The sequence below is a fragment of the Liolophura sinensis genome, chromosome 10 (assembly GCF_032854445.1).
Source record: "Liolophura sinensis isolate JHLJ2023 chromosome 10, CUHK_Ljap_v2, whole genome shotgun sequence".
NCBI classification, from domain to species: Eukaryota; Metazoa; Mollusca; class Polyplacophora; order Chitonida; family Chitonidae; genus Liolophura; species Liolophura sinensis.
Window position 1 is genome coordinate 9,955,725 of NC_088304.1, and position 20,307 is coordinate 9,976,031.

The following is a 20,307-nucleotide window of genomic DNA, read 5'->3' on the forward strand; positions in this document are numbered from 1 at the left end:
GATTAAGCTAGTCTCTATTGCCTTATGGCAGCAAAAATTTTAACATTGAAAAATCAAGTCCTTTCAAGGGCTTATCCCAAAATAAACTCTTTTTTTCAAGGACATTCAATTTCTAGAGAAATAGTAGTAGTGGTAGGGGTTACATATGTTACGCTAGACCTACCCCCAGATTTATTGTGTGTGTGTGTGTGTGGGGGGGGGGTGTAGTGGTAAGGGTTACATATGTTACTCTAGCCGTACCCCCAGATTTATTGGGGGTTGGGGGGTAGTGGTAGGGGTTACATATGTTACGCTTGCCCTACGCACAGATTTATTGGGGAGGGGGGGGGGTAGTGGTAGGGGTTACATATGTTAAGCTAGCCATACCCCCAGATTTATTGGGGGTTGGGGGGGTAGTGGTAAGGGTTACGTATGTTACGCTAGCCGTACCCCCAGATTTATTGGGGGTTGGGGGGTAGTGGTAGGGGTTACATATGTTACGCTAGCCCTACCCACAGATTTTGCCCTGAACACAATAAAAGAAAAAAAAAGGCACTACAGAAACTATTCAATGCTCACCTCACTGATTTGGAATTAATCAGAATGAAGTATTTAAACACTTTGTTGACATTTTGTAACAGAACATTTACTGTTAAGTATGCCAAACCACAGCCAGTGCTACTATAAGTAAAGCATTGCCACAAAAATATGTATGCACTGTTGTGCAGAAGAAGAAAAAAATAACTAACTTGAATTAGTACTCAAACATTCACATTTCAACATGGCCACTTTATAAAAAAATTCTAGTTAGAGCCAAACATAAATCAACTTCATTTCAACATTCATGTGTACATAGGTAAAAAAAACTTTGTTTACATGCCAGTACTATGCTTAAATCCTACATAGTTTTGGCATGATATGAAGAATCCTTCTGCATCCCCTCAAAAAAAAACCCTCCACCCTCACCCACCAAATCCCACCCCTAAAAAAGTCAAGTTCCTTCTTCCAAAGCTGGTAGATAAAGTCCAATATTGAGATATGAAAATTCAACAAATATCATTATCCAGTGTTAAAATATATCTGGTTCAAAGCCTTTCTAAAGCTGAAGCTAAATTCTTTCAAACAAAAACAAGCATTGTATGTACATCCCAGTGTTAAAGTGAGCCTGTAATTTAAGTGTTTACTGACATTTACAGGGTCTTTCCACGACCTCTTTATTGGCAGCCATATTGGTGTAATGCTATTGGCATACTGCCATACCAGCCCATGTTAATTTTGCTCCAAAATGGCCAACAAGCTCTTGTTAGGGTAACTAGGTGTCATGACAAGCCCTTCATTAATCAAACATGTACAATCAATGGGAAACTATTTCCCAGCTGTGCAGTGCATTTTACATTTCTTCATTAAACAGTCCTTGTTTCCATGCTAACATGTTTGTAGTTTTTTGTTCTTTTCTGTGATTATAGACACTGTAATTTTTTGTAGCTCTTTGCTGTGATTACAGATAGTTCTTGTTTTCAATGCTTTGGTGTTTGTAGTCTATTCCTTACTTCTGTAGTAGTTTGTGATTCAATGCTGTGTTTCTTCTTATGATAATTTTGGATTTCAATGCTCTATAGTGTTGTCCATTGTTCATTTCTGTTTTAGTTCTCGTTTTCAATGTTCTGGTACAATCATCAAGCCCAAAAGCTGTTTATCCTAATCTAGAATAAAGACATTTTAAAAGCACCAAAACTGATACAATGGTAAAATATCTGTAAAACAAGCACTAGATCTGACTGACATCTGAAAAAGCACTATGTTTGATGCACTCCTTACATGTCACAGGGCACTGGATCCAGATTTGATCCATTCTTTACATGTCACAGGGCACTAGAACCAGATTTGATCCATTCTTTACATGTCACAGGGCACTAGACCCAGATTTGATCCATTCTTTACATGTCACAGGGCACTAGACCCAGATTTGATCCACTCCTTACATGTCACAGGGCACTAGACCCAGATTTGATCCACTCTTTACATGTCAACACAGCACAAGACATGATCCACTGCTGTGCTAGTCACAGAGCACTTGATTCACACAGGCTGATATTCGACACATCCTGACAGAGTCGAGATTCACCCATGTCATCAGCCAATGCACTGATGATGTCAAGCAGCAAATCACGGCTCAGTCTTCGTATCTGGGGTAATCGAGCCACCTGAAGACAATATCACAAAAGCCAATTACGGCCGCAGTTTCATTTAGGGCTTTTTCCTTTTAAGGAAAAAACAATCTGTGAGTAAAGAGAGGTACAAAAAGTAATTCTGTGCATTAACGGAGTTTGAAGAAGTTTTTTTTTGAAACTGTTTTGTTTTGAAGTCTTCATTCTCAGTAGACTTCCTCTAAACCAGTTTCCTAGAAAAATAGAAAACAGCTTAAAGGCTACTTGGGGGTCTCCGTGGCTCAGCTGGTTAGCGCACTAGCGCAGCGTAATGCCCCAGAACCCTCTCACCAATGCTGTGAGTTCAAGTCCAGCTCATGCTGACTTCCTCTTTGGGCGTATGTGGGAAGGTCTTCAGCAACCTGCGGATAGTTGTGGGGTTCCCCCTCGTTTCCTCCCATCATAATGCTCTCTGCCGTCGTAAAAGTGAAATATTCTTGAGTACGGCATAAAATACCAATCAAAAAAAAAATAAACAAATAAAGGCTACTTACTTTTGGGAAATGATGCACGATAATATTTAAAGCATGTTTCTTCATGTCAAAAGCCTGGATCTTATCTGCAGCCTCCAATATCTGTAAAATTAAACAGCAAACCATGAGTTAACACTAGACTCTGCTTCCTTATGGATACATTTTGTGTACATTCTTGGCACTGAATTAATAAGTGATAAAGGACTTCTTTGACATACCTCAGCATCTTGGTACATTATTATTAAGAGGTTCTTTAGACAAAACTGAACTACTATATTCTTCAGATAACATAAAAATACTTGGCCAGCTTCAGGGTTCAAAAAAATATATAGCCAAAAAGTAGCCAAAGAGGAATGTCCTCAAAGAAACACCACAACGAACTAAATTAGTCATCACAGGATGGTACATGCAAGAAATTGCGATCTTAAAATGGTAAAGCATTAATCTTCTTAACAGTCACAATCAATTCATCAGCCTGGTACATGATTCTGCAAGATTAACAAAGAAACTAAATCGTTGTGTTTTCATAACTCATTGACAGCATCAACAGACCTAAAAATTCAAGTTTAAAGTAATTTTCAAATCGTTACAACAGAAATAAGTAAACCGATAAGCAGCAGTACTATTGCATGAATGGCTCACAAGTCAAACTATTTTAATTATACTGGATTTAATTCGCTCACCGGGACAACATTTTGGAAAGACACATTCATCTCAAGATTGTGTTTGCAGAAAGCCTGTAAAAAAGTGAAAAAATTGAAACATAAAGATAAAATGGAGACATCCTTTTGTACATGTAATGTGTGACAGGTTGTGTGACATTACTTGCGCATTGCATTACACTGTATCACACTGTCAGTGATTGTAATCAATGTCTCACATTTTGATGTAATACGAGACAATCATTGTGACATTTTATGTATGTGCCACTTTGCACGCAATGCCACTTTTTGTGAAATATTACATTTTATATTGTCGCACTTTGTGTAGAACATGAGAAACACATGAGCAATGTCACATTCTTGTGATGAGGAGTCACATTTCCAGTGCAATTAGTTAAATTCTGAAGCATACACACACAGAGAATGTGACAACTTAACCAGTCCATACCGTCAGTGGGGGAAATGCTTGACCAAAACATTAAGTCCATCACCAGAAATTTCAGAACCTAAAGTCTGGTCAGTTCTGACAATGTTATACATTTGAATTTCAACGTTTCAAGTTGATATGGCTGTATATTAGCTTCTGTAAAGTTCCATCTAGCAAATGACATCGTTTTTGGTAAAAATGCCGGTTAAAAGGCACAAGAGCCTAAAACTCCTGTTTTAAGTGGGCAATATTTAAAGCCATTATTGCATTCCCAGAAGCCCTTCTTAACAATTTTTTACTCACATGACAACGAAGGAGTCATTAGGATGCATGTACGTGTAATGTGCCTCCTTGTTGCAGGACGGATTTCCACCGCTCTTTTATCTAGTGCTGCTAAGGCAAGTTAGCTGCCCTGCCCAAGCTATTATACTGATACGGGCCAACCAGTGGTTGTACTATCCTTTTCATGCTAAACGCCAAGCCAGTTACAACTTCCTGTTTTAAAGTCTTAGGTGTGACTCGACCCAGGATTGATCCTGGATCTACCGCTCCCGAAGCGGACTCTAGCTAAATATGGACAATAATTCTATAACACTTCATATGCAAATGTACTGCAAGCAGGCATATGAGGAATACAAACTAAAAACACTTTTTTCTACCTCACGATTTCCAAAGTTACCATATTCACACATTACATTGAAAAGGAGGTCTTACCTGTAACCTGTTGTTTGTGAAGCCATAGAAATAAGGTGCGGGGAAAAGATAGAGGGAGTCTTCAGGGGGCATAATTACCTCCCCATAATAAATATAGCGCAGTAAGCTGTCAAAGGCCTGCCGGGAAGGGACCATCTCTCCAATGGCTATCTGAAATATCAATATTCCTACTAAGTGAGCACTTGTGAAACACAGTACATGTATTTCACCTGACATTTAGCAGTTTTCAACCGACACAATTCGCTTTATTCTGATTAATTCATCAAACCATAGGAGTTTTTTGTGAACTTTAATTAATTTCTTATGAAAAAAAAAATCAAAAGTATCATTTTAATGTCTTTATGTGTTTCTGAAAGTGCATTTTGACATACCAACCTTAAAGTGAAAGATTTATACATTTATCTGATTGGTGTTTTACTCCATACTCAAGAATATTTCACTTATACGACGATGGCCAGCATTATGGTGAGCGGAAAGCGAACAGAGCTTGAGGGGAAACTCCCTGGCTGATGGCAGATCTTTCCTCGTATGGCCTCAGGAGGATGCCAGCAGGGAAGGTGGGAAAGGTTAGATGTTTTCCTGTCCCAGGCACGAACTGCACCAAATCTATGTGTGTCTAAGCTCTGGGTTTGCAGAGCTGCTACCACGCGAGTACAGCAGAAACCAGGTAAAAATATACATGCTGTATGAAAATCTACTAAACTTAGCAAGAAACTTTAGAACGTAGGAACACAAGAGCCCCAAATTATCAACAGATACTGGAAACAGGCATAAAGGATGTCATGGCTGAACAGGTAATTACTATCTGCAATAAAGTGAAAAATTTGCATATGCAAATACTTGGACCCAGCCTCTACCAAACAAAACAACTGATGGTACAGAAAATGACAACTTGAGTGCAAAACTTACTTACCTGTACAGTATTGTCTTCTGGCATGAAGGAACAAAACTTACTTACCTGTGCAGTATTGTCTTCTGGCACGAAGGAACAAAACTTACTTACCTGTACAGTATTGTCTTCTGGCACGAAGGAACAAAACTTGCTTACCTGTACAGCATTGTCTTCTGGCATGAGGGAACAAAACTTACTTACCTGTACAGTATTGTCTTCTGGCATGAAGGAACGGAACATGGCTTCAAAGTAACTGCAGCGTGCAGCCAGGATTGCCTTGTGGGCGGGGATAGCCACTCCATCTAACATCAGGGTGATGTCACAAAACTCCACCCCACCTGACTTAAGAAACGCCTCAAGGTCCTTCTCCAGAGAGTTGGCTGAAAGTGTTACAGTACAAATGCAGCTACAGTTATAGATGTCTTACTGTGAAGTGAATAGATTGCTGTGAAGTGAATAGATTGCTGTGAAGTGCAGCATGGAATACAACTGTGCTTTTAATTATACATCCACCAAATTTTATAGTCATAAATGTAAACTTTTCACTCGCTCAACTTATATCAACTGAATTACATGTATTAAATATGGAGGGGGCCTCTGTGGCTAAAGTGGTGAGAGTGCCTACACAGTGCAGTGACCCAGGAGCCTCTCCCCAATGTTTTATTCACGCAGATGCAGCTGCGAAAACATGGGGCAGCCTTTTTTTGAACCTTTGATGTCTAAATAGCATGCTTCACAGCTTCAGAAGTCCAAAACCAGGTTTTAATGATCTTCACAATTTATTCCTGCTGTGTAGCCTACCTTATTTTTGTCTAATATAGTATAATTTCTTAATTATCTTATATTATCAGCCATAGTTCTCAGAATATTGCCCACTGGTTTTTATTTCCCTATACCTTCCCTTGTTATTTTTCACCTCCTCACCCGCTTCCCACCGCCTCTTGTGGGTAAATTGCCTGGATCTGTGAGCTCTCCAATAGTCCTGTTTCGGCCTTTTTACATGCATTTCTTAAATTATCCTGCGTTCTAGCCCTGCTGAAAGATTTGCCACTGGGAGAGGTTCCAAAAAGGCCACTCCATGTTCCTTGTAGTCACTCAGTGTTGACACTGTGTCCCTTTCACATAATGTTACACTCTGATCTAACTGTTTCCGCTCGTCAGTTTTGAGACATCTCTCTAACATGCCTATATTCTGGATGTGGTTCTTGTTGTTGTTGTTGTTATTACTCTACCTTGGAAGGAGTCGCAATATGGTTCTGGTAGCATTCGGACATGAGGCATCTGTCGGCGGCGCACAATCTCAACCATCAGCGGAGGTTCCAGGCTCTCAAACTCTTTACTCATCACAATCTGGTTATAGTTGGTCTCCTTGACGATGAAGCGCAGACAAAATTCCTGAGGGCAAGAATTACAAAATTTACAGCAATCTATTCACTGCTTTAGACTCATAGCTGTAAATGGGTTCTGTAATAAAACATACGAATGAAGAATGAAGAAGTCACCATGTAAATGTAATTGGTGTCACAAGCTTTGAACCATTAAGTCCCGGCCAAACAGATATAACCACAAATGACGCTGTAGTACTCTTTCTGATGCTATTCAAGAAAATTTGCCCTATGTGACATCAAACCTGCCCTTAATGTAACAAAGCAGTCTTATTTTTTTGCCATTTATCTCTTTGAAATTGTAATTTTATGATGACTTCTGGGTTATGTCTTGCCAGGGTCACTCTCTACACTATTTTGCATTGTACATACAGTTTCTTAAACAGAAGCCCAAGCACTAGAATCGAATAAGTGCTAAAATAGCATATGGCTGACTAATTTTAAACACTGAGTCTGGTTTCTCTTATGAGTGGATCAGTTCTCTTTGATCACAGCCCTGAAACTACTGATGATCTCTCCCACACCTTTAGGAAGTCCAGTTTGAGATGCGAGGCGTTCTGTAGAGCTGCCAGGACATTCTTGTGGCCAATACACGCCTCCAGGAACTGCACACACAATTGCTCCAGGCGCGACATGTGGAACTACAACAACAACAGCAACAGCACCTGTCAGGTAAACTATACATAACAAAAATTCTTGACGTTATGTATCTTTCGTCTGACCGAACTGCCAGGGGTGCATGTTATGAAGTATGGTGCACGACTCTTTTAAATATCGATAAATAAATAATGTTTATCCAATGAATTACAGCCATAGAATAATTTGCTCTAGCATTTTGATTTATTTTATTGATTTATTTCATTGGTGTTTACACCATATATATTTCACTTACACGAAGGCGGCCAGCAATATGGTGTCAGAAAACCAGGCAGAGCCCTTGGGAAACCCATGACATTCCACGACCAGGTTGCACACCTTCCCACCTATGGCCAGGGTGGAAGCCTGCATGAGCTGGACTTGAACTCACGGCTACCGCATTGATGAGAGGCTCCTGGGTCATTGTGCCGCACTTTGGCATTTCCAGGTAAGCATGAGGCGTCAAGATATCCATGATGTTACATGCACCAGCCACTTTAATTACCCTACTTTATCAAACTTTCTGCATATGAATAAGCAACTTTCTGGGCAATTTATGTCTTATGATTTGATTCCAGGGACAAAACTACACTGGTTGGATTTGGCCAATTCAGGGCTTCAAACAAAGTATAATTTTATCAGTCTACACAGTAATGCCTTCAGAATATACTTGAAAAAAAACACCCTTGCAAACCCTGCGAAAAGGTTGAAGAATTACACTATATGTCAAAAGCCAGTGGTATGGATACAAATGTAAGTGAGCGTGACAACTACTTCCAAGAAATTTTTCTCAATGACACCAGTAGTTTTATTCTCGTACCACTGCTGATGGTTCAATCTGTCGGCAGAAAATGACAATATCTGCTAACAAAGACGTCTAAACTGATCAGCTTACAGGCTGACACAACACATTCCAACATCCTCCAAAGGTGAGCTGAAAGGCGACCTTTGTTGTCATACCTGCAGCGCCAGCCTGTAGACGTCCATCATCAACAAAGATCACCTCATTACTGCTCGGCTCCTGACCTGCGTAACAAAGACAAAGTAAACCACCTGTAACTTCATGCCATCTTTCACCAGCTGGTTTCACTGTTGTACGAACCGTAGAAGGGTGACTGGTTGATAAAACAAATTCATGAAGCCATATGTGGTTTTAAACCTTTTACTTAATAGATTTTTAAGGTCATTGTGTGTTTATTATCTACATTTATTTGTGGTCAAAGAAAAGAGGAATTTTGCATACCCAAGTTCAGTCCAAAAGCCCAAAAGCCCAAAGCCCAAAAGGCCAAACTACAGTTTGATTTTAAAAATGCGTGTTTAATTTTGTTTACAAATTTCTTCTCACCATACAACATATTTAGTATTAGACACATTTCAGGGTTTTTCTTTATTTTAGCCCAATCTTGCTTGTATATTAGCAGGTGAGGGACTCTCAGCAACCTTACTTAACTTCATGTTTCAAATTTGAGAAAATTTACATTACAATTTTCAATTAAAAATTAAAAAATTATAATTCTTATGTTTTTTATTTCAGGAGAGAGATTACAACAGACAACACAAATTTGGAGCAAAATCCAAGAACTAATATAGGGAGAAGTTATTGATTGTCAAGGATTTGGGTTAAAGACAATTATGACTTGTTTTCTCCACTGACCTTTCTTGGTTGGATGGATCCTATCTGTATAGATGTAAGACAAAACCATCTCAAATGCTCGGGGATCTGACACTTGTGGTTGATCACCTCCCGCCGTACACTGTTTCTGTACATAGAAACACAGAGAAATTCATTTATTTATTTCAATAGGGTAACACTGTACTAATGCAGAAGTCAGTTTCACGGGTGGTGGAAACTAAGCTTCTTTGGGGAGAGGGGGGGGGGGAGTAATTCCGGGACCTTATCCAACGAAACTTTCCCACATTTTTCTATCAGAGTTTCACCTGCAGTGTGAGCTCAGTGTATTCCACATTTGTGAAAGGCACGTGATCTGCATGGCCCTGCTGACCACTTCCTGCCAAGGGGGAACGGAGGAAAGCCTTGTCAAGTGAATATTGAGGATTCAGAACCATACTCTATCCCGTGAGAGACTAATGACTTTCGTAAGGCTTTACATTGGTCATTTTTTCCAAACAAGTATTAGGCAACACCAATTTGTGTGTGTGTGCGTGCGTGCCGCATCTGCATGCGTGCGTGTGTTTTACAAGCAAGCTGCCACCAAATCCAAAATTGCAATGAAAAGAAAATTGTAAATCTACCTTTGTATTTTGTTCAATCTTAAAGTCATTTTGATTTTCTAGTTTTTCAAAGCATTCCAATCACGTATATATGTCTTCAACAGGAAAAATTGCTGGGACTGTCCACTTTTTCTATGAAGTAGATAACTTTTCTAGTTTTACATTTATTTTCATACATTTGCATATTACCGTACCGCTTTGTAATCTTTATTACAAATGTTTAATGCCATACTTATTTCTGTATGCCAAATACAAATAATGTACTTTATCAAATTTGATCAAAGATCAAATTTTTGTAATGAAAAATTCTATTCAAAATAGTTATTTCAAAGCAGTAAGCAGAATGAAGATCCTAACTGGTATAACCATGGTAAATTACATTCCTACCTGAAACTTTGCTTGACGGATTTTATCCCGTAACCATGGTGATCTGCTGCGACAAGACCAACATGTGCAGAAATCTTTTCATGGCCTGTCAACAGAAAACACACTTCATACATCAACATAAAACAAAAATACACATATTTTGCTTATTGCTTATTTTACAAGCTATTTCTCAGGACTTTCAAGGTCCTGAAAATCTTTGTACAAAATTCAAGGACCAGTGAGAGCCCTGTTTAAAGAAAAGACAACACCAGGCCAGATGTACATAGGCATCGATAATGCGTCCCCCAGGAAGTTTACAAAGATAACTTCTGTTTTTGTGATTTTACTGAGATATCTCAGTTCAATGTAAGCAAAATACCATTTAGTTTTTGTGATGTTGTTAACCAAGATATCACAGTTTAAAGTAAGCAAATTTACAGACATTGAGAAAATCGAAAACAATGTCATTTTAGCAATTTTAACCACTCAGGCACAAGTTAGAATTCAGCTGTTTCTGCTTACATACACTCGAATCGTGTTTTGTGTTCTAGCCATATGTGGGTGGGGCATGAGCGAAGCAGCATCGTGTCTCTGGTTCATCTAGCATGGGCACATCCCATGGCCTCGTAAGAATTCCTGATAAAAAAGTTGATTTTATAGAGTAACCAGGCATGCCTAAAAAAAATGGCTGTGATCTATAGGTCTGTTTTCTTCCTAAATAACTCAGCTCACATTATTTGTTGTGTTTTCATTCTACTCATCTAATGCTCAGCATAAAACAAACAAACATTATAATCGCGAACATCCAAATCAAAGAAAAAATTAAAATAACAGACTGAGGTACCTTTCCCAAAACAAACTGAACATCACAAAATTGTCTGCTGTCCAGTAGACGACCATAGTCATCATGAAGTGTACACTTTGGATAGCTGGAAAACTGGAATGTAAGAAAAAAGACCAATATTTAGCTATAAATCCTCAACATAAAAACATTTTTCTCAAAATCCAGAATACTTTGTAAAATGTTTTTTTCTTTGTAACTTTCTCTAAAAAATGGTACTGTCTGAGGCACACTCAGCTGAATATACAAGTCATGATAAGCACACTTGTGAGGTCGCTGTGAGTTCATGCTGGCTTCCTCTCCGGCAGTAAGTAGTGTCCAAACAGCAACTTGCGGATGGTCGTGGGTTTTCCCCTCAGGCTCTGCCCGGTTTCCTCCCACCATAATGCTGGCCGCCGTCGTATAAGTGAAATATTCTTGGGTACGGCGTAAAACAGCAATCAAATAAATAAATAAATAAAAGCATACTTGATTTTACTTGAACATTTTTGCTTTTTCAGCAGAGTACCTGTATATAAGGCCACAACAATTTAAATGGTTGTTTTATGAGCAAAATACATTTTTCCTCAATGTCAGAGGAGGGTATCAAAACAAAACTTGAAATTTATCTATTTTGAGGAAATGTGGACCGTTCTAGCCCAAATTTTCCTGCTGAAGACATATTTACATGATCAAAAAGCTTTGAAAAACAGAAAACAAGGCAGATTTTCAGTTTTATTTCTATGTCATTTTTGGCATTCTTTTTAATGCCCGCTCCCCTGTAAAACCCGAAATAAAATTATTTTATACTTCATTTGGGTCACAGGGGAATAAAGTGGGCACCAAAATTATTGGCAAACGTTATCTCTTATGCTCATATATATCATACATATCATATGGCAAAGTAAATTTAATCTGGACAATCCTGCAAAAGTTTCCTTGAAAAGTTTTCTTTCCAAAATTTTTGTTGAAGTTTTTTTCCCAAGAAGTCTTACAATAAATTATCTTAGTTTTATTCTTAATTAATCAACCAGAATATTGAGAATGTGATCTGACCTGGAAGCGGTAGATTTCTCCACTCCTCACGTTGTTGTCAACTGTGCCCCCAAATATGTACATAGCGTCCCCAACCACGGCCGCTGCGTGGAACAGTCTTCCAGTAGGTACCTGGTGGGGAAGAAAACACACGATGTGGCTTGTTCGAGTTATCATTTTATTACCCTATTTCACCACAAATTTTGCATTTTTCACCTGGCACATTTTGATTCCGTTTTTTTTTTTTTTTTTGTGAAGTATGAATAATTTCTTATCAGAAAAACTAAAAAAATTTATTTTTTAAGATATATATGAGATTAGCAAGTGGATTTTTTTTATACCTAACTGGGAAATACAGCATGTACTTCCTTTGCCACAGTTTGTTCAAATGAATTTATTTATCTATTTGATTGGTTTTTACACAGTGCTTAAAAATACTTCACTTATATGAGCATTATAGCCAGCATTATAGTGGGAGGAAACGGTGCAAATCCAGGGTGAAACCCACGACCATCCCCAGGTCGCTGGCAGACCTTCCCACTTACTACCAGGGAGGAAGCCTGCATGAGCTAGACTTGAACTCACAGCGAGCTAACAGGCTAACCCCTCTATTAAACTGTTTCAGTTACTACACCCATAGAAACTGAATGCTGCTGCACATGTGAAATATTCTTGAGGCCCAGTTAAACACCAGCCAATCAAAAAATCCATCCCTTTCTCTTTTGATTTAAATAAATTTGTATACTCTTGAAGTCAGTTGACAATGCAAGAAAATCATTTTAAAAACATCCCTTAATGAAAAATAAAACATTTATGTTTGAACAATTTTCATTTTAGGGTGAAATATTAACATATTGTAATAGTCCCAGTCAAAGAAATAATGATCTTAAATTGATCTTTTTTGAGAGTTTTCCGCCTTTTTCCATTTCTAACCTGGCTGTCTTCCGAGGGATCCACAATGGACCAGGTCTGAGCATCAAGGTCAAAACTGAGAACACAAAAAACAGCTGTTAAAAACAAGCACACAAAAACGCTATTTGACATCAAGAAATATAATAGGCCTCATCAAAATCTCAGACAGAAAACAACAGAGTAACTAGCACCAATTGTGGCTGGAAAACCTTCTTACAGGGTTAGAACCAATGATATGTGGTCTATGCGAGGACCTTTTTTACCTTCACTTAAGGAGAGCTTGACATTCTCACCAAGTGCAGGTGAACTTACCAGTGGAGCTCGTTTGGAAGTGTCTGTCCTGTAGCCCCACCGAAAACATACAAGTGTCTGTCAAATGCTACCATCGTGTGTCCGTACCGCTTCTCGGGAGGGGGTGGGGCTCCCCGTAAAATGTGCTCTGTGGAGATTCGGCTCCATCTGATTACACAGAGGATATTAAAGGGTAAATATAGGAAATCTAATATTCCATGGCATTAAACAGAGAAGTCAAACAACTGTAAATCTCACTGCATTTACAAATATTAAACATTCTTTCTTATGATGGCAAATGAAGTTTACTTTGTGTTTTACACGTGGGCTAATCCAAAAATGAAACAAAAAGAAAAATGAAAATCCACCTTTTCATTTTGTTAGACTTTTCCTTTTTATCAAATCCTTCCGATCATGTAATTATGTCCTTAACATGTACAACTGCCGGGCCAGTCTACATTTCCCACAAATTAGATAATTTTGCAATTTTATTTCTATGCTATGGTAACCAGTCTAATGTAACTCACTGTTTGAGGCTGAAGTTAAACTGGAACAGGTTGTTTGTGATTTTGGCTCCACTCTGGCCAGAGAAGACAAACATGGAGTCTCTAGCAACGTCAAGAGCAAAGTTACAACAGGTCGGAGGGATGTCACCTATCTGGTTCACCTGTTGAGGCAATTTGATATGCAAATTAGTAAAGGCAATTTGATATGCAAATTAGTAAAGGCAATTTAATATGCAAATTAGTAAAAAAGTTACAAACTCACATATACATACATGTAGTCATTTTTGTGACACAATAATTTCAGTTAAGGTTCACTCAGTAATGTCTAACTGATTTATGTCTTTTTAAGGAGTGTTGGTACTTAACACAGGAATCTGTCAAACCACCCCAATCCCATCCCACCAACTTGTTGCTGAACAGTTTTGTTCTTTTTAAGTCTGCTGTGAGACTTGCTCTGAAAGAAAAGACAATGCCAGACCAAATGTGTATATGCATTGGTAAAGAATCCCACATAACCTTTAACAAGCATACTTTTATTTTTTTTGTGATGTTGCATACATCATATTTCAAAACAAAAATAAAAATCACGCACAATGAAGACATCAAAAAACGCCGTTGTTATAAGTTTTAAATGATCAGTTGTGAATGATATATATAACCCTGAAGAGAAGCGGTTTCTACCCACTTATCCTGAATCTTTTCTTCCCCGAGTCAGCGTGGGCTACAAATAACACAACACCGTGACACAACACCATCTCACAACACCGTGTCAAAACACCGTGACACAACACCATGTCACAACACCGTGTCACAACATCGTGACACAACACCATGACACAACACCGTGGCTTCTCTAATATGACAGATTCCATGGCCTTGTGAGAATTTCAAATTAAAAGTTGATTTTATAGAGTTACCATGCAGGTCAGAACAAAATGGCTGTGGCTGTTTAGGTCTGTTTGTATCCAAACTCTGAAATAACTAAAAAAGGCTGTATTATTAGTTGTCTATTCTTTTAAGCCAAAAGCATAATTTTGAAAAGGCCACATTGGTTAATGCTTGATGTAGGTCGTTTGACTTATAAAGTCAATAACCTATGATCAGATCAGATGACATTTTACTCACACTTTTGCAGTCCTGAACAATTTTTAAGATGAAAAGACAACCCAGCCGCCATATGACAAACCAAAACCATGGTTTTTTTCCATAAATAAATTGTTAAAAAAAAAACCTTGCCCTCTTTACAAATAAAAGATTTAATATGCAGACAGAAATAAATTTGCATGACTTACCTCTTCCCACTGTTTGCTTTCTCCCAATAGAGACATGGTCCACATGTCGTTAAGACGAGCATTCCCATCATACCCTGCAAATATCCAAACCTTCCCATCATACACAGCTGCTCCATGGGCAGCTCGAGCTACGGGCATCCTGCACACGGAAAATCACAAAAATTAATTAGCATTATTTCTCTGATTTCAAAATCATGTGTATAGCGCTGCCTCAGTGGAGGACCATTTGGGAGACACCAGACACTACAAATCAAGCAGCCATCACAGATAGTATTTATCTGACTAATGTCTTACACTGTACTCAAGAAGATAATACTTTAATGCATCAAGCCACAGGCATCTTACACACAGAAAAAATCAAAAATACCATTTAAACTTGTTTTTAACATTATTACTTCTGTTATTTCACCTTGGTGTATCCATGTAACAGGCCAATCCAAATGACAACACATTTACAGCGCTGTCTCACTAAAATGCCAAGCACAAGCTCCAAGCAGTACTGACACCAGACTGAGCCTCCTGACACAAGCATGATATCATTGGTCAAGGACTTACCGCCCTTCAAACTTCCATTCTATCCACTGGCCTGTAGCAAATCTGTACTCAAACAGGTCATTTTTGTTGGTCAGGTTGGAGTTGGAATGAATGTCGCCTGTGTAGCCACCTGGGAAACAAACAAAATTGTTAGTCAAGAAACTCTGCAGAAGCAATAAGAGAGTTAGGCCACACTAATTTAAATTGTTATTTTACCGACAGAACAAATCTTTTTTTGCAGTTGTCGCCGGATATAAAAATAAAGTTAAACTTAAAATCATCTAATTTGTGGGAAATTTGTTACCTGTTGAAGACAAATTTACATGATAGGAAAGCACCGAAAAATTTCCACCCACCATAATGCTGGCTGATGTTGTATAGGTGAAATATTCTTCAGTACGGCATAAATCACCAATCAAATAAATAAATAAGCACCAAAAAACAGAAAAATAAAAATATTAAAAAAAGAGCATATTCATATTTATTTTTTATTTTTATTCACTTTTGGATTTTACAGTGTTGGCTCAAAAAACACAAAATAAGATTGGTGTTGTATAAAAGTCAACAAATAAAAGCAGTTCTAAAGACCTAAGTTGAGGTAAATTGAGTTTTATAGACAGATTTATGTATTGACCCAGTTTTCTAACAGTTTTTGTTTTTAAATCCGTGCAATGACACCATTTTCAGTAATGATAATGATTTGGTGTCTATGAATCCATGTCTAGTCATAAAAAGAATTACAAAATGTGAAATCCTCTAACGAATGAAATCTATGTCTTCAGGGACAAGCCAATCCTCAAATCTCTGTACATTCAACGAAGATGAAAACTTAACAAAAATGTCATGAATTTGCCAAACACTGTGCATTTAACAAAAACGTCTTACTTCAAAAACTTACTGAACGAAGGCGTCTTGAACTTACCTACACTTTGTGAACTTACTAAAAATCCCATGAACTTGCCAAAAGTGATGTGAACTTACCGAACACGTACATGCTGCCTTCATGGACAACAGCTGAGTGGTGATACCTGGGAGCCGGAGGAGTCCCTGTCGTGAATGCTCTGTAATTTCAAGCAATGGTATTGTGAAACAGATTATTGGTAAAGACGGCTAAAGAAAAATATCTATGTGTTTAAATATTCAAATATAACATTTTGTTTGTTGCTTGTAAAAAAGGAGGGTCTTTATTCAACCAGTAATAAAGGCAAAATCATCTTTGAAATTCGTATTGAAATAGGGTGATCCTGTGATCATTTTGACGATTTTGATGATTTTGATCATCATTACTAAGCTTAATGGGATAAATGGTTATTCATGGCCTCATGACAGGCCTATCTTGAGGGTCTGAAATTCCTCTTTTACCTGAAAACCATTAAAGAAAGAAAGTTCCACATATACAGACCTGCCCCATGATTTGTCTTTCACATCAAACCTCAATAAATCATTCAGCATAGTTTTCCTGAAAAAATATAAATAAGATGCAAGTTTTTTGCTCAGGAATCTAGGCATAAGGCTGAGCTTTTCTATAAACCCTAAAGTGTCTTGTGAAGTGTTATTTTGAAAACATACAATAAGCTTAAGATTCTTGCTTAAAATTCAAATAAAATGTTCAATTTACAGATTACAATATCTCAACCTGCTTTCTCCATTCTCAAAAGCTTAGAGAAATGTATGAGTAACAAATTGTGATAATAAAAATTCACAAAATAATCAATTTTTGTCAACAGGGTCTAAAGCAAGCACCTTTAACCAAGGTTTGCTCCCTTCCATCCAAGCTTAAGATGATGATTTTGTACTTAGGGAGTGTAGGTCATACCTTAAATATGTCCCAGAACAAGAGCTCCAGCAATAACCCTACAAAAAAGATACTTTAAGGCTTTTTCAAGCAGCTGTGATTGGTTTAAGGTTCTCGGAGAGTAAAGTCCTAAGCACATATGTACTTACCCATTGTCCCCACCAAACACATAGAGTGCTTCTTTGTAGGCCACAACAGTGTGTTTACTTCTCCTGTAATCCATGACAAAACAAGTCAAATGAAAAGCAAAAATTATCATATATAATATGCTCATACATCATTCACATTTAATAAACAGATGCCACACTGACTGTTCCTTAGAGCCTTACTACAAGATTGTGAGTCTTGGAATGATCTTGCAAACTGACATTACCTTAATTCTTCAAATTTTCGGGACAGATATTAGTAGTGTTGAAAGTAGAATATTACACTTCTTTACCAGCCTTTTGGAAAAATAAAGATATGAGTATATTGTTCATTAGATTGTCAAACTATGTGAGAAAAAAGAATTCAATATTCGTGCTACAATTACATATATATATAGGCCAAAATCAGCAGTCCAGGTATCCCTAAAATTAGAAGAAATAGGGTATTAATATCTTGAAAAAGACTCCTATGTGACATTAAATCATCTAGGTATTCAACAGCTGATTCTTTTAAGTATGAAACTGCATCCTTCAAAGCGTCTAGTACATGTAACTCATAAGGTGGCAGCATTACTGAGCTTTGAACAGTATAGAGGTGTGTTCAAATACTAATGTGTCACCAAAAAATTGTTGCCTTACTGTCTGAGATTTTGAGAAAGTTCATACTGCTGACCAGTAAGTCATTTTTATAGTTGCACAGTGTGTAGGGTGAAGTCTGGGAGCTTCGGACAGTCAGGTACATGTATCTTCAGAAAGATTATCAATTAGCTGATTATAATATGTTTGTGACAAAGCTGAAGTTCCCTGCTGACCAAACATGAAGATGGATCTAGGAAATCCTTGTCCTGCTTTGTGGATTTCAGCCAGCAATTACACTGTATATGTGGAAAGAATATTTAAACTAGTCCAAGACTGCCCTGGTGTCAGATTTGGCAAAAAAATTTTCGGCCAAAGACAGCCCTAAAAACCCTCAGAGCACGCTCCATTTAAAAATCTGATGCAATGCTCGTGGCCTTTGAGACAAAATTTATCCATCAAATACTTCTCCACAACCTAAAGTAGCTGATTCTTACTTTGCAGATTCTCCTTATCTCTTCATCTGTCCATTTATTGCAAACACAATAAAGATCTATTTCTCAAGACATGTTAGCCCAAGACCTTGGTATAAGAGGGACTTATATATACAGATACGCTCGGACCACTAGCCACCCTGTGATCTACACGTAACCCCATATTTAAAGACCACAACTGAGATCCTTGGCTAAGGACTCGGGGCCTTAGATTCACTGGCGAGTCTATCATCAGAGCAATTTCGGACTGAATTTAAACATCAGAAGTAAGATCTATCAGTCACATGGGGTTCGGGGTAAATTTTTCAAGAATCAGAAACTTGAGGTTTCTGTCACATGGTAAAGAGACATCAATTCATTGAAGAGCCAGCATTTCTCAATGCGCAGGGACAAAACTTATACCCCGTTCACACGGCCAAAATTTAAACCGGATCAAATCTGAACTGGTTTAAATCGAAGCCAGTTGTAAAATGTTTGTGTTCACACAACCATGTGACCAAGCCAGTTCTGGGATTTGCCTGTTCACACGGCCACATGTCAGCCAGTATAGTACTTACGACGTCATCCTGACCTCCACGTAGCCAGGACATTTAATCCAGTTACCGTTCACACAGCACAGATAAACCTGCTCAGGCTGTAAAACTGGCTTAAAGCCACTTCGCTAGCTGGGGCAAATAAACCGAATTAAATGCCCCCACTTTGCGTCACATGGGCGACGTCAAACTGGCGCAAAGCCATTTTCGCAAGTAAAACCAGCTCAACTTTGTCCGTGTGAACGGAGTACTAATCTTTACAACTGCGAGAAAGTTTAGCAGTCATGTGGATTGAGGGTGTATTTTCTTTGGGAGAAAACCCTTTGTTATTTATCGTAATACCAATACAAATTTTCATGCTAGGCGTGGGAATAATGGGGAAGCTTGGAAAAGTTAGAGCACCTTGCGCCCACGAACTCGTCGCACTCCGGCATACGCTTCCACCGATGAACGGTTTCAAACGGACCAAAATCCAGTGTCAGGCACTCCACGCTCTCTGGCCAGTTATGATCGAACTCCACACCAGGTGGACGAGCGATCGCCATCCTTCTTAGCCTCACATTTGGTCAAAATATAACACAGACAAACTAATCAAAAATCCAAACCGGGAAATGTCATTTTCTACCCCGGAGACTAGTCTAGCCTCCACAGCCAAAAGACTTACTCCAAGGGAGGCAATCCTTCGATCAACGATTATCGCAGTGGTCCAAAGCACTCATCTGTTGCAAGAAAGTGTACTTCCCTGAACAGGGTTTAAGTACAGATTTAAACATTTGTGCGCATTTTTATTTTATTATACATGTATGTATATGATTATAAAGAAAATGAGGACTTGTTCCGGATATCTTTTGGAGAAGAAAAGGATGTTGAAATGAGAAATTTTTTTAATCCTTGGCAGACAGAAAAACAGATTGTATACATGTGCAAGGTGTTTATAGATAGAAAGAAAAGAGACGCTGGACATAACACTTTTTATTTTTGTGCATGGTTGAATTTTAAATAGGCCTAGCCGTACAGAAGGGCAAACTTTTATGAAATCAAGTAATTGAGAGAGTATAGCTCCAAATTTATTCTAGATACAGAAGGAGCAATGGATTTGTCACATAGATGTAGTTTCAGGTAGATAAAAGAAGTACAGGATACCAGTGTTGTACAGACAGCTTGTGAGAAATATTTTGTCTATGAAGATTTCATACCGGTATTCTTTTTCCATCATGGTTTCCTTTTGCGTAAACTTGACAGTGCAAAGCTCAGTTGTTAATTTACTTATTCCATGTTTAATGTTCTTCCTCAGTTTGTACATTGGCAGCCTGGTTGTTGGTGTTAATTGCATACAATATGCATCCGGTGTCGGCCACGTCTTGATCCACTGCTCAAGCTACTGCAGCCGGCTCATAAAG

At 38.2% G+C, this 20,307-nt stretch overlaps 1 protein-coding gene across 1 annotated transcript; it reads right to left on the minus strand.

The window, feature by feature from the left end:
- Positions 1 to 448: 448 nt before the first annotated feature.
- Positions 449 to 19,518, minus strand: LOC135476586 (leucine-zipper-like transcriptional regulator 1). The gene is given in 21 exon segments (XM_064756660.1): positions 449 to 2,183; positions 2,681 to 2,761; positions 3,343 to 3,396; positions 4,463 to 4,612; positions 5,556 to 5,734; positions 6,587 to 6,749; positions 7,264 to 7,380; positions 8,336 to 8,396; positions 9,026 to 9,135; positions 9,995 to 10,040; positions 10,777 to 10,910; positions 11,850 to 11,960; positions 12,762 to 12,816; positions 13,053 to 13,199; positions 13,559 to 13,698; positions 14,830 to 14,968; positions 15,385 to 15,493; positions 16,345 to 16,424; positions 16,766 to 16,822; positions 17,308 to 17,370; positions 19,310 to 19,518. Coding segments are annotated over 21 exon segments (2,280 nt in total). The 5' UTR covers positions 19,453 to 19,518; the 3' UTR covers positions 449 to 2,042.
- Positions 19,519 to 20,307: the final 789 nt, after the last annotated feature.